The sequence below is a fragment of the Pseudorasbora parva genome, chromosome 24 (genome assembly GCF_024679245.1).
Source record: "Pseudorasbora parva isolate DD20220531a chromosome 24, ASM2467924v1, whole genome shotgun sequence".
NCBI classification, from domain to species: Eukaryota; Metazoa; Chordata; class Actinopteri; order Cypriniformes; family Gobionidae; genus Pseudorasbora; species Pseudorasbora parva.
Window position 1 is genome coordinate 4,610,169 of NC_090195.1, and position 11,048 is coordinate 4,621,216.

The following is an 11,048-nucleotide window of genomic DNA, read 5'->3' on the forward strand; positions in this document are numbered from 1 at the left end:
ACATTTTATTGTTATATATTTATTATAATATACTTGATATAATTTAATATATGCACCCTTTTTCTTTACCATATACTATTATGTCGGTGGCAGCGTGTTGACGATGTAGATGCTATGGCAACGTATTTAAAAGCCTTACATTAGAAATGTCAGCTTGTCAGCAAATAATTTAAGTGCGTTATTTCACCTCCTGTGAACGCTTTTCCTGAAAACAAACCATTCATTTTATGTGTAAAAAATTCCTGTGCAAGTGATCAACAAACGTGTTGCTGTTTGAAGTCGTCAGGCACGTAATATAGCAGCGCTGGAGCAGAGGCGCGTAGGATATGTAGTCCTACATTGCGCACTTGCCGTTCATATTGTATTATGGGAAACAAACAAAAGACTACAACTCCCTGTGTGCTCCCTTCGAGATATTCAACAACACTCCCCGGTTGGAACACAAAACTTCCTTTGAGTTGCCGCTGCTGTTGCGAAAACTTTGAATTGCAAGTTTTAATTATTTTAAGGTTTGTACGCTTGTATTTGTCGGGTGCTTTATTTAGTTTCTGGGCTATGCGTTTATGGTATTAACTGTTGTTGTAAAAAGTTGCCGTCTTCATATTTATAACTTTTTGTAACTAACTATCAGCATCATAACCATGCCATAAACATTATATGAGTGTGTATGAGATGGCATAATTGAGTTTTTGATGTATGCACAATAGCCCTTTAAATGTCTGAGACAACATAACGGAATGTTATTCCGGTGCAGATTTTTTGGAGAGATCAAATCATATGTATACATACTGTAAATATCAAAGCTCGTTTGAAGAGGAGGATGTCTGAGCTGAGCGACGAGGCCAGCAGTGAGTCGGACCAGTTAGGCTCGAGTCTGTCCGTGTGGCTCGCGGGCGGTGGAGGTGCTCTGATCGGCCCTGAGGAGCTGAACGTGCCGCTGGACCTTCACACCGCCTGCTCTATCGGACAGTATGATGTGGTGGCCGAATGCATCCGCAGGTAACATCGAATACGTTTGCTGTTCATGCATGTTACCCAGCTAACCGTTTTTGTTCAGTGTGCTTGAAATAGATTTTAAAGAAATAGTTCTGGTTCTCTGAAGGTTCTGTGAACATTAGCTTTTGGTTAAAAAATAAAACAACACATTTTATACTAACAATAATGGTTATACTAACAATTTGAGAATCTATACGGTTCACACAAATAATGCATAATAGATCAATGCACGTTATCATGTTTCAAATCCAAATTGATAAATCTTTTTTATAAATTATTTATCCATGCACATTCTTCACATTCTTGAATATCCTTTACATTTCATGCATAACCCTTTAAATTCAGCTCAGAATATCTCACATCTTTGCTTACCTCTTGTGGAAACATAAATATTTAGTTATATATATATATAACATGATATCTCATGACTCTTGCCACTAGATGACCTTATAGCTCTATGAGCAAATGAGCTGTTCCACTGGGTTCTAAAGTCAGTTCTTGAGTTTATCTCTTCAGATACACATGTAGAAATTATAAAATAATTTTGTTGGCAAAGGTTACTTTTAATTTTGAGCTTTTTCCAATTTTCCCTATGTATTCTGAAGCATTCCATTCATTCGTAAGGAGGTTGAATTGATCTGCAAAGGACTGATTTATTACTTTTTTTTTATTTCAACCAAATAAACTCCTCAGATCCAGAATTTTTTTTTCTGTATTTGTTGTTTAAGTGTGATTAAAAAAAGTCCTAAGATCCACTCAGATGAACATTACATTTTAAAATAATAAAATAATAATCATTTCGGGTCAAAGTAACCCAAAGGACATTTTGACTTCATATTAGATTTACTTGAGATGCAAATGTTAAATAAAGTCTTAAAAAAATTGAACAAGAACAAATATCTGTCAATGAGTTAAGAAAACTTCCTTTAATTTTAGTAGATTTTTCTGAGCCCATTGGAAGATATTTGTTGTTTTAATCATAATCACTTCATTTGCAAAGTCTTCATATTTTGTGATTTTGTATATCCAGTGCATGTTGATTTAAGAATCTTTAGACATTTGCACAGGAAAAAAAAAAGAAGACAAAAAAAAAAACTTTTCCCCCTCATAAGATCAGAAGGTTCAGTAAAAGTTATTTCCATATTCTATTTGTTGGGACCAGAGTCATTCAAGCTACCTCTTTGTAAAATGAATGAACAAGTAATGTATATCAGTTGGAAGTAGTATTTTTAAACTCTGAAGTGTTGCTAATAAACTCATTGCATTACTAAATGCAACAAAAAGACTTATTTACAAAATCTCACTTTCCTCACCCGAATGTGATTCCAGGAGAGAGGTGGATCTGGACGGGAAGAACATCGGTGGTTGGACTCCTCTGATGTACGCGGCGTACATCGGTCACGATAGCATCGTGAACCTTCTGCTGGAGGCGGGCGTCAGTGTCAACTCCACCACGTCTAAAGGACTCACACCCCTGATGCTCGCCGCCAGCTGTGGGAACGAGAGCATCGCCTACTTCCTGCTGCAGGTCAGAGGCACGTTAACATTTGCTATTTGAATCAAGCAGTTTCTTTCCCCCAAAAAACTCCAATACTGGATGAAACTTTCTCTCTCTACAGCAAGGAGCGCAGCTTGAATGTAAGGATGTGCGAGGATGGACGGCTTTGTTGTACAGCACGGCTACTGGACATCAGCAGATGGTCAAATTCTTATTAGAGCATCACGCCAATGCAAATATCAAGTGAGTAACAGTCGCATGCATTAATACAAACCTACTAGCAAATATTCTTTCTTACACACTCGGGCGGTGTTCAGAATAGCACACAATAATGCTGTATGTATACTTTGCATAATATGCACATTTTCTAAATGTATGGGACATTTTAAAATCCTACACTGCAGTGTGCCTTAGACATTGACTTTCCAGTTCCGATATGATGAATAAATTGAAGGAGATATCATCAGTATCTTGATCTAAACCATAGCTTTAGGCAATAGAAATCATTCTAATATGCTGATTTGCTGCATTTACAACAATACAAAGGCTTGTCATGAACCTAGATGGAGCAGACTGAAAGCTCCTTTACTCAGTCTGCTTGCAATCGCATCATTCTCTGTAGGACACAGCTGATTGGTTCCTGCAGCATCATTAGCTAATAAGCTCGCCGCTTTAACCTTCAAATACTTGGTCAACATTTGCTGTAGCAGGGCAGCATGCTTTTAAAAACCCTCCACCTTCCCCAGCTCCACCTGTATAGATCTGCTACGGGTAATTAAACGTGCAGTGTGTAGTATTTATGAGGATCTATTGACAGAAATGCAATATAATATCCATAACTATGTTTTCAGTGGTGTATAAACACCTGACATGGCGAACCGTTATGTTTTTATTACCTGAGAATGAGACGTTTCTATCTACACACACCGCGGATTCCCTTACAGTGAAGTTGCCATTTTGCGCCGTCATGTTTCTACAGTAGCCCTAAAGGGACAAACTTCTCTACAGAGCGCTAGTCACTCTCTGCTCTCTCAGATGATGACATCTTTGTCCTGTGTCAGCCACCGTAGCTCCTCTATTGAAAGGAAGGAGTGAGCAGTGGGTTATTCACAACCTCACCACTAGATGCCGCTAAAATATACACACTGCACCTTTAATGTACGTTATTTTGTAAAGTAGCTGCATGTCTAACTTGCTCACAGCAGTCTGTCTTGTATGTATTGGCAGTATGAAGTCCCGAACTTGCTCTGAACAGCAGCAGCGTATCAGATCTATTCTGTCAAGTCTAAACAATAACATATTTCAACATTGTCATATCCATTAACATTTCAAACATGACACAAATACAGTTCATACATTAACAATACTTCACTCTCAGTGAACACGTGTCCTTTTAAGAGCCATTCAATCTTTGACCTGTGTCCTCACAGAGAGCCGCTGTCAGGATTTACACCGCTCATGGAAGCCGCAGCGTCCGGCCATGAAATCATCGTTCAGTACTTCCTCAACCATGCAAGTGTGACTTTACTATAATATTTCAAATAAAAAAAACATCATTTTAAATGTGCATTAGTCTGATGAAGAAAACTCAATGCATCTATTAGTAAAGTTGCATGTATTTTTGACTCTGCGTATGGTTCAGGGCGTACGAACGGAGGAGAGGAACGTTAAGGGAGAAACGGCGAGAGCTCTGGCTATGTTATACGGACACACCAAAATCGCCAGCCTCATCGACATGCACGTCATGAGAGCCAAATCATGTCAGTCACACACCTAAGCATTTGCAATTTCCTTTTTTTATCATACACTCAGGGAATAACACGACCTACTCTCTCTCCGTAGCTGTGTATGAGGAGTTGAGCTCCTCTGAAGAAGAAAGTTCGAGCCCTCGAGTTCGTTCAGCGCGCGGTCGAACCAGAGGACCCAGCATTCACGACGGCCCTCAAGCAATCGCACGCTTCAGAGTCGGCCCCAAACACGGTACTCGCACAATATATCTGTGCTCAAAAGATTTCTTCATGTTTTTGAAAGAAGTCTCCTCCTCACCAAGGCTGCATTTATTGGATGTTCTGTCATTGCAGAGGCTCCTGTGGCTCCACCCGGATACATGACCTTCCGAGAAGTAGGCGATCAGAGCGAGGGGATCTGCAATCGGGACGTCACTTCCCCTATCAATGAGCTCGACGGCCAGAGCAATAGCAGTAGAGGTGAGCTGTTCAGCAAGAGGTCAATCATTCTCACCGATACATTCGCTAAGAACATAATGGGCCCAATCGCAATGATCTGAGTGCAAGACCTGAAGCTCACGGCACAGGTACACTAGGGTCGGTCCGAATCCACTATTGCTATTTTAACGACAGAATAAACGGTTGGCACACCAGGCACATGGTCTAAAAGGGTTGTCCCTCGTCTCTTAATGAGTCATGGGTGTGTTTTTGGCGTAATGTGCAATAAACCAATCAGAGTCTGATCTCCCATTCCCTTTAAAAGCCATGGTGGATTCACTATTTACATGGAGGAATTTGTGAGCGGAAAGACTAAACACTTCTCCAGAGAGGATTAATTTTAATTTGAATGTTTGGCATGTTTGTGTGCCGCTGCGTAATAATGTGTAATAAACAGAGTGTGTGTGCGTTGTGGACCCGTCTATAGGTGCATATTACGAACAGGCTCCTTAAATAACACTTAAAATACTGCACCACTGACTTCAGACCAGGTTTTTGTTGGCGCAGTTGTTTTCAGTTCCTCAAAATAGCAACGGGCCAACACTGCTCCTGAACACATCTGGTTTTCAGAGCAGACGCCCATGGCCGAAGGGATTTCAGGCTGAAACTAGCGCTAACACTTGTTGTGCCTGGCGCCGCATTGCGCCGAGTGTTTGAAAGAGCCCATCATGTGATTCTGCTTCCACTGTTTATGCAGATGAGCTGTTCTTTGATAATGACATGCCCACCATGAGGAGCAGCAGCAGCAGCAGTGATGGTCTGTCTCATCTCCTCGGACTCAGCAGGGAGGCGTCGCTGGAAAGCAACGAGGTCCGAACCATCACACATCACAACAAACATCTCCGACAAACTGTACACTTAACGTCTCGTTCATGTTTGCAGGACTCTGATCAGGCTAAGAGGAGTTGTCCACGTCGAACCAACAAACTCCAGCACTCCAAAGGCAGGAGTCCGTATAACAGCGCAGGTTACCGCGAGACGCCGGCTTCCTCTGGACCTCCTCCTTCATACACTGGACCAAAGGTGTGTGTGTTTGCATATTTTGCTAGTCGCTTCCATATGTGTGTTGTATGGCAATGTGTTCCTGACCTCAGATGCACCAGTAAAGTGTGTGTGTATATGTCACAGGATCTGGCAGAGTTTCTGGAGCAGGTCGGGTTCAGTAAGTACCTCCCCCTGCTGGAGGAGCAAGACATCGACCTGAGGATCTTCCTCACACTCACCGAGAATGACCTCAAAGAAGTTGGCATCACGTGAGTCTCCCTTTTTTATTTTTTTATTCCAGCACCCTCACGATCCTACATGGGACAAATGATTAGAGAATGGATGGATGGAAATGAATTGGATTGCTTGAAATTTACTATTTTATTTATTGTATTAAAAATATTTTACTTTATTGTATTGTTTGTTTTGTTAAAAAATAATCAGAAAAATTACTTTATTGTATTAAAAATGTATCCATATTTCATTTTATTATTTTGTTTTTTATTAAAAATGTACTGCCTTTAATTTCATTTTATTAAATTAATTGTATTAAATAAAAAAATTATCTGGTTTATTTTTATTATTTTATTTAGATTCATTTTTATTTAATAAAAAATATAATTTTATTTAACTTTACTAGTTGTGCTTCTCTCTTTATAGTCTATTTGGTCCTAAGAGGAAGATGACATCAGCAATAGCCCGTTGGCACAGTAACGCCCGGCCGCCCAGTGATGCGTTAGAGCAGGCGTACGCCGACCAACTGGAGGCTGAGATGCAGGAAATGGCCATTCAGCTTCATAAGGTACTGGCTGCATGACTTCCAGTCACATGATCCATTGTTATTGCTATCTAAAACTAAAAATAGTTTAAATAAAGCTCAGATAAATTTAAATATAAGTAAAACTGAAATGTTGCCTTGGCAACTAACAGAAAAAAATATATAAATAAGTTGAAATTATAGTACTGAAATTAATATAAATTAAAGCTAAATATGAAAAAAAAAAAAACTGACAAAAGCACAAAAAAAATGATTAAAACAAACTAAAATTAGTAAGCATGCTAAGTTTAAATACTTGTTTCTCTGAAAAACAAAGTTACAGTTATTCTACTTTTAAATGTGCATTCCGTGTCGGAATGTCTGTTTTTGTCTGTGATCCCGCCCACTTACATTTCACCCAATAGGATTACAACACTACAGGTTGCCAGATGGTGCAAAACAATACATAGGGCAGCCACGGAAACAAACTAGGACAGAGATCACAGATTCTACCCCCCCCCCCCCCCCCCCAAAAAAAAAAAAAAAAGCTCTTTGACTAGAAGCATATTAAAACCATAGAGTGTAAAATAATTATGGACATAGTGTCCGTGACGTCAACCATAGGATTCCGATCAGCCGTTCTGAAGCGTAAAACAGGGGCGAGCTGGGCGTCGCCATCTTGTGAGCGAGTCATCGCGTGTCACTCCTGGATAACAGAAAATGGGCAAAGAGGCGGGATGTGGGCGGAGCTTAGGTGACGCAATGACTTTAGATGGCAGATAAATGGCTATCCACCATCAAAGTGGCCACGCCCTTAATTACGCAGAACTTTAAGGCTTTATATAACGTAAACGAATGAGTTATAAAAAAATTCACCCCCCTCACAGTTGTCATGAAGGTCAAAATTAGCCGTATAGGCAAAAACCACAATTTGTACCAGGCAGTAAACATGTTTTTTTCTGCTGTAAAGTTTTCCGCAGTCTTGTGCTCCTTCTGGAGCCTAGTGGCCAGTTGAGGAATTGCAGTTTACATTACTTTTGTATTGGCTTAAAGAGAGATCGCCGGAGGTTGCCACTTGATTAAAACACGGATAAATCAGCTTATCAGCTTACACTCCGCCTTCCATTGTCAATTGAAAAAGTCTGAGTAGGAGGAGGAGGAGGAGGAGGAGGGGGCGGGGGGGAAACAAATCTCCAATATTTTGAATTTGGATTGCAGTACCCATTTCAACCACTAGTCAATATTACATACTGCACCTTTAAAATATAACAATAAATGCTCATTCAAAATACTTATTTTCTATTACTATAAAACAACACTGGCATGATCTTTACTTCACACAGCTCATTTGCACACAGAGCATTTAGGGCTCAGGGAAGAGAAGTAGAATAATCTTGTAATTTGCACCTAGTTTGCCTTAGACGCACCGTAACATCAACAATGTGTCAAAAATATGTGTCTATGATGAATGTACACAGAGTGATAAGTGAACCTCACCTACTTAACCTGTTTCACAAAGTAATGTTATAATAATTGTTAAATGTAAGCAGGTCGATTCGTAAACATGTTGTTCATAAGGTTTTAACAGCCTTTAAACTAATAAAATATCAGAGCATAAGTACTTTATATTCATTTAGTTGTGTAACAGGTCACAGTAAAACACACAACATGCTATAAAATGTGTCCATTAAAACACGATGAGATCAAAGGATAAAACTGTAAAAAATGTTGTTCTGGCAACAATTTGTGGCAAACATAGCCATAAATTTACCACGTAATAACTGCATATAAAGATAGCTTTAGTTACTGTGTGGTTCTCCTCAGCCTTTCTTTACTTCCTGTTTTGGCTTATAAATATACGTGTGTGTGTGTGTGTGTGTGTGTGTGTAGCGCTGCGTGGAGGTGGAGTCTCTACAGGCTCAGGTGTCTCAGGAGAAGGAGCTGCGTGCCGTGATGGAGGGATGTCTGATGGAGGAGAAGATGGCGTGGAAGAGCGTTCAGGCAGAGCTGCAGGAGAATGCCAAGCGCGTTCAGACGCTAAGCGGGAAACTGCACGCTCTACGCAACACACACACACAGCTCACGCAGGACGACGCTCGAGCGGCGGGGAAAGGTGTGCAGAACCCACCAGCGCTTTCACTGAGTCTAGATATAAATATATGTATTCCCAGAATGCATTGCAAATAATGCAATCTACACGGAAATATATTGTAAAATGTAATTGAAACCACACCAATTTGTGGATTATGAAGCATGCAAATATTCTTATGATACAATTTGGTGTGGTTTCAATGACATTTTTATAATATATTTGTGTGTAGATTGCATTATTTGCAATGCATTCTGGGAATACATAAACTACTAAGAATTTCTTAAAATATTTATTTATAAATATATATTGATATATGTTTGTAATTGCCTGCAAGAGTTTCTTGAAAAACCTTTATTTAGTTGATTATTTTGCAAATTATAAAAAAGAAAAAATCATTGGGGGTTTTGCTTACAAAAAAAAACAACTTTTAATAATAATAAATTGCACAATAAAGACAATATTAACTTAAGTTGTCATTATGGCTATAATCTTTTGGTAGCACTTAAGTTCAGGGTCCAGTTCTCTCTATTAACTTTCGGGTTTTTACTTTATTAGTATTTATAAAGCACATATTAATGCCTTATTCTGCATGACCTTAACAACTACCTTACGAACTATTAATCAGTAATTGTGTTAGTTGGATAGTGACCATTTGTATTTCTGTAGAGATTTAAGTGTTATTATTGGTGAGCAGACTGTTGATCTCTGGATGGAAACAGAAGTCGTCTTTCAGGCTGTGGTGATGAACTGATCTTCCAGACCTCAGCTGTTTTAATATCTGCTGTGATGTTTGTCTGTCGTAGGTGACGGCTTGATGTGCTCTCAGCTGCTCTCTAACATGGACTCTCATATGGCAGAGCTCGGTAAGACTTCTGCTTCAGTGTGTGTGTGTGTGTGTGTGTGTGTGTGTGTGTGTGTGTTTCCTGCACGTGCATGTGAATTCATATTGTGTCTTTGTCCAGCTGACAGTCTGAAGGAAGTCCTCCACAGTCTCCAGCGTCTGAGCGCGTCAGAGAAAAGCTCACACAACTGGGAAGAATCCTAGTGGCTGCCAACAGGTCAGTTTCTCACACACACACACACACACACACACACACACACACACACACACACACACACACACACACACACACACACACACACACACACACAGTAAAACACTGGGAGTCTATGGGCTAAGTGTACACAAACAGTTTTGATCGTATTCCTACAAGATCAAGAAATGCTATTTTGGATCAAAGAAAATGTTTTCATCATTGATAATAATCAGAAATGTTTCTTGAGCGTCATCATATCAGAATGATTTCTGAAGGATCATGTGACACTGAAGACTGGAGTAATGATGCTGAAAATTCAGCTTTGATCACAGGAATACATTACAACAGTTCTTTTGAATTGTAAAAATATATATTTTTAAAAATGATCAAATAAAGTCAGCATTGAACATAGACTTCTTTCAAAAACATTACTTCTAGATTTCTTTCTGAATCTGATCCGTTTATCCTTGCAGGACACAGTTATCCTTTACCGACGGAGGGTGAAAAACCACCCTGAACACACAAGCGGCCTCAGCGACGGGCCAGAGAGAACCACTCGTGTCGGCCCTGTGTGACGAGATCAGATGGAGACGACAGGCCGAACGAGCTGCACAGATGACGGCAGGGCGGCCAAAAACGACAAACAGGTGAAGAGAGACTCTCGCCTGTGCTCCATGAGAACTGGCCAATCACAGACAGAGCTGTTTCGGACAGGGCGGAGCCAGAGATTTTGAACTGCCTGTCAGGAATTCAGCGTGTATACCACAGAAACATGTGGACACTGAAAACACAGATACTGTTTATCGCTGTACAACCAATCAAACCTCTTGATTAGATTTGTTTTATGACTATTTAAAATCTTTTTTCATAAATCAAACCTCAGATGATCTTTACTCTCAATTGTTTGTCAAATCTTATTCTCTTAAATCCTACGTATGCTCTAAATACACTCAAAATCTGCCATATTTAAAACAGAAACAGAAATGAATTGTTCTGGTGTTTCATGAATAAGGCCACAGCCACACAGGGTTAGGGTCGTACTGGTGGAGCTACTGTCAGTTTTATATTTTAAGAGCTTGTCTTTAAAACATGTAAAAATACTCTGAATATCAATTTTATATGATCATTTTTTTAATGTAAATCAGCTTGTCATTTCTCAATTATGTAAACAAAGTCTGTTTTGTAATTATGTCATAATGTACATAAATTGAGTCTGTGAATAAAGCATTTAAATCTGTAAAACACATAGCGCAGTCTTTGCTTGAGCATCAAACCGTTTGGAAGAACAGTTGAAGAGAAGACGCTTACCTGAGCCATGAGTGGAGGACCAAGACCTTTTAAAACATCTCAGATTCATCGCAGAAAATATGAAAGAATTTAAAAATGCTGATGGCAGAACTTCAGCGTTGTAGTGGCTGTATGAAGTCGGTTCTCACAGGTGCAGTCACATTAATTATCA

At 39.5% G+C, this 11,048-nt stretch overlaps 1 protein-coding gene across 2 annotated transcripts; it reads left to right on the plus strand.

Moving 5' to 3' along the window:
- Window positions 1–402: 402 nt before the first annotated feature.
- On the plus strand, window positions 403–10,902 carry anks3 (ankyrin repeat and sterile alpha motif domain containing 3). Of its 2 annotated transcripts, none has more exons than XM_067434536.1 (16): window positions 403–509; window positions 804–999; window positions 2,326–2,524; window positions 2,616–2,737; window positions 3,925–4,006; window positions 4,137–4,254; window positions 4,337–4,474; window positions 4,576–4,701; window positions 5,417–5,529; window positions 5,602–5,742; window positions 5,848–5,972; window positions 6,364–6,505; window positions 8,351–8,573; window positions 9,356–9,415; window positions 9,515–9,610; window positions 10,063–10,902. In XM_067434536.1, exons 2-15 carry the CDS (start codon window positions 821–823, stop codon window positions 9,595–9,597), a joined length of 1,851 nt encoding a protein of 616 aa, XP_067290637.1. In that variant the 5' UTR covers window positions 403–509; window positions 804–820; the 3' UTR covers window positions 9,598–9,610; window positions 10,063–10,902. The 2 variants fall into 2 exon arrangements, with proteins under 2 accessions (XP_067290637.1, XP_067290638.1); XM_067434537.1 differs by having other exon boundaries at window positions 422–509; window positions 755–999.
- Window positions 10,903–11,048: the final 146 nt, after the last annotated feature.

What these genes read in the sequence shown, in the direction of transcription:
- anks3 (XM_067434536.1), top strand. Translation starts at nt 821, where the DNA reads ATGTCTGAGCTGAGCGACGAGGCCAGCAGTGAGTCGGACCAGTTAGGC. An exon ending in CGTCATGAGAGCCAAATCAT is followed by an intron (nt 4,255 to 4,336) that starts GTCAGTCACACA and finishes CTCTCTCCGTAG; the next exon opens with CTGTGTATGAGGAGTTGAGC. An exon ending in CTCTCATATGGCAGAGCTCG is followed by an intron (nt 9,416 to 9,514) that starts GTAAGACTTCTG and finishes GTCTTTGTCCAG; the next exon opens with CTGACAGTCTGAAGGAAGTC.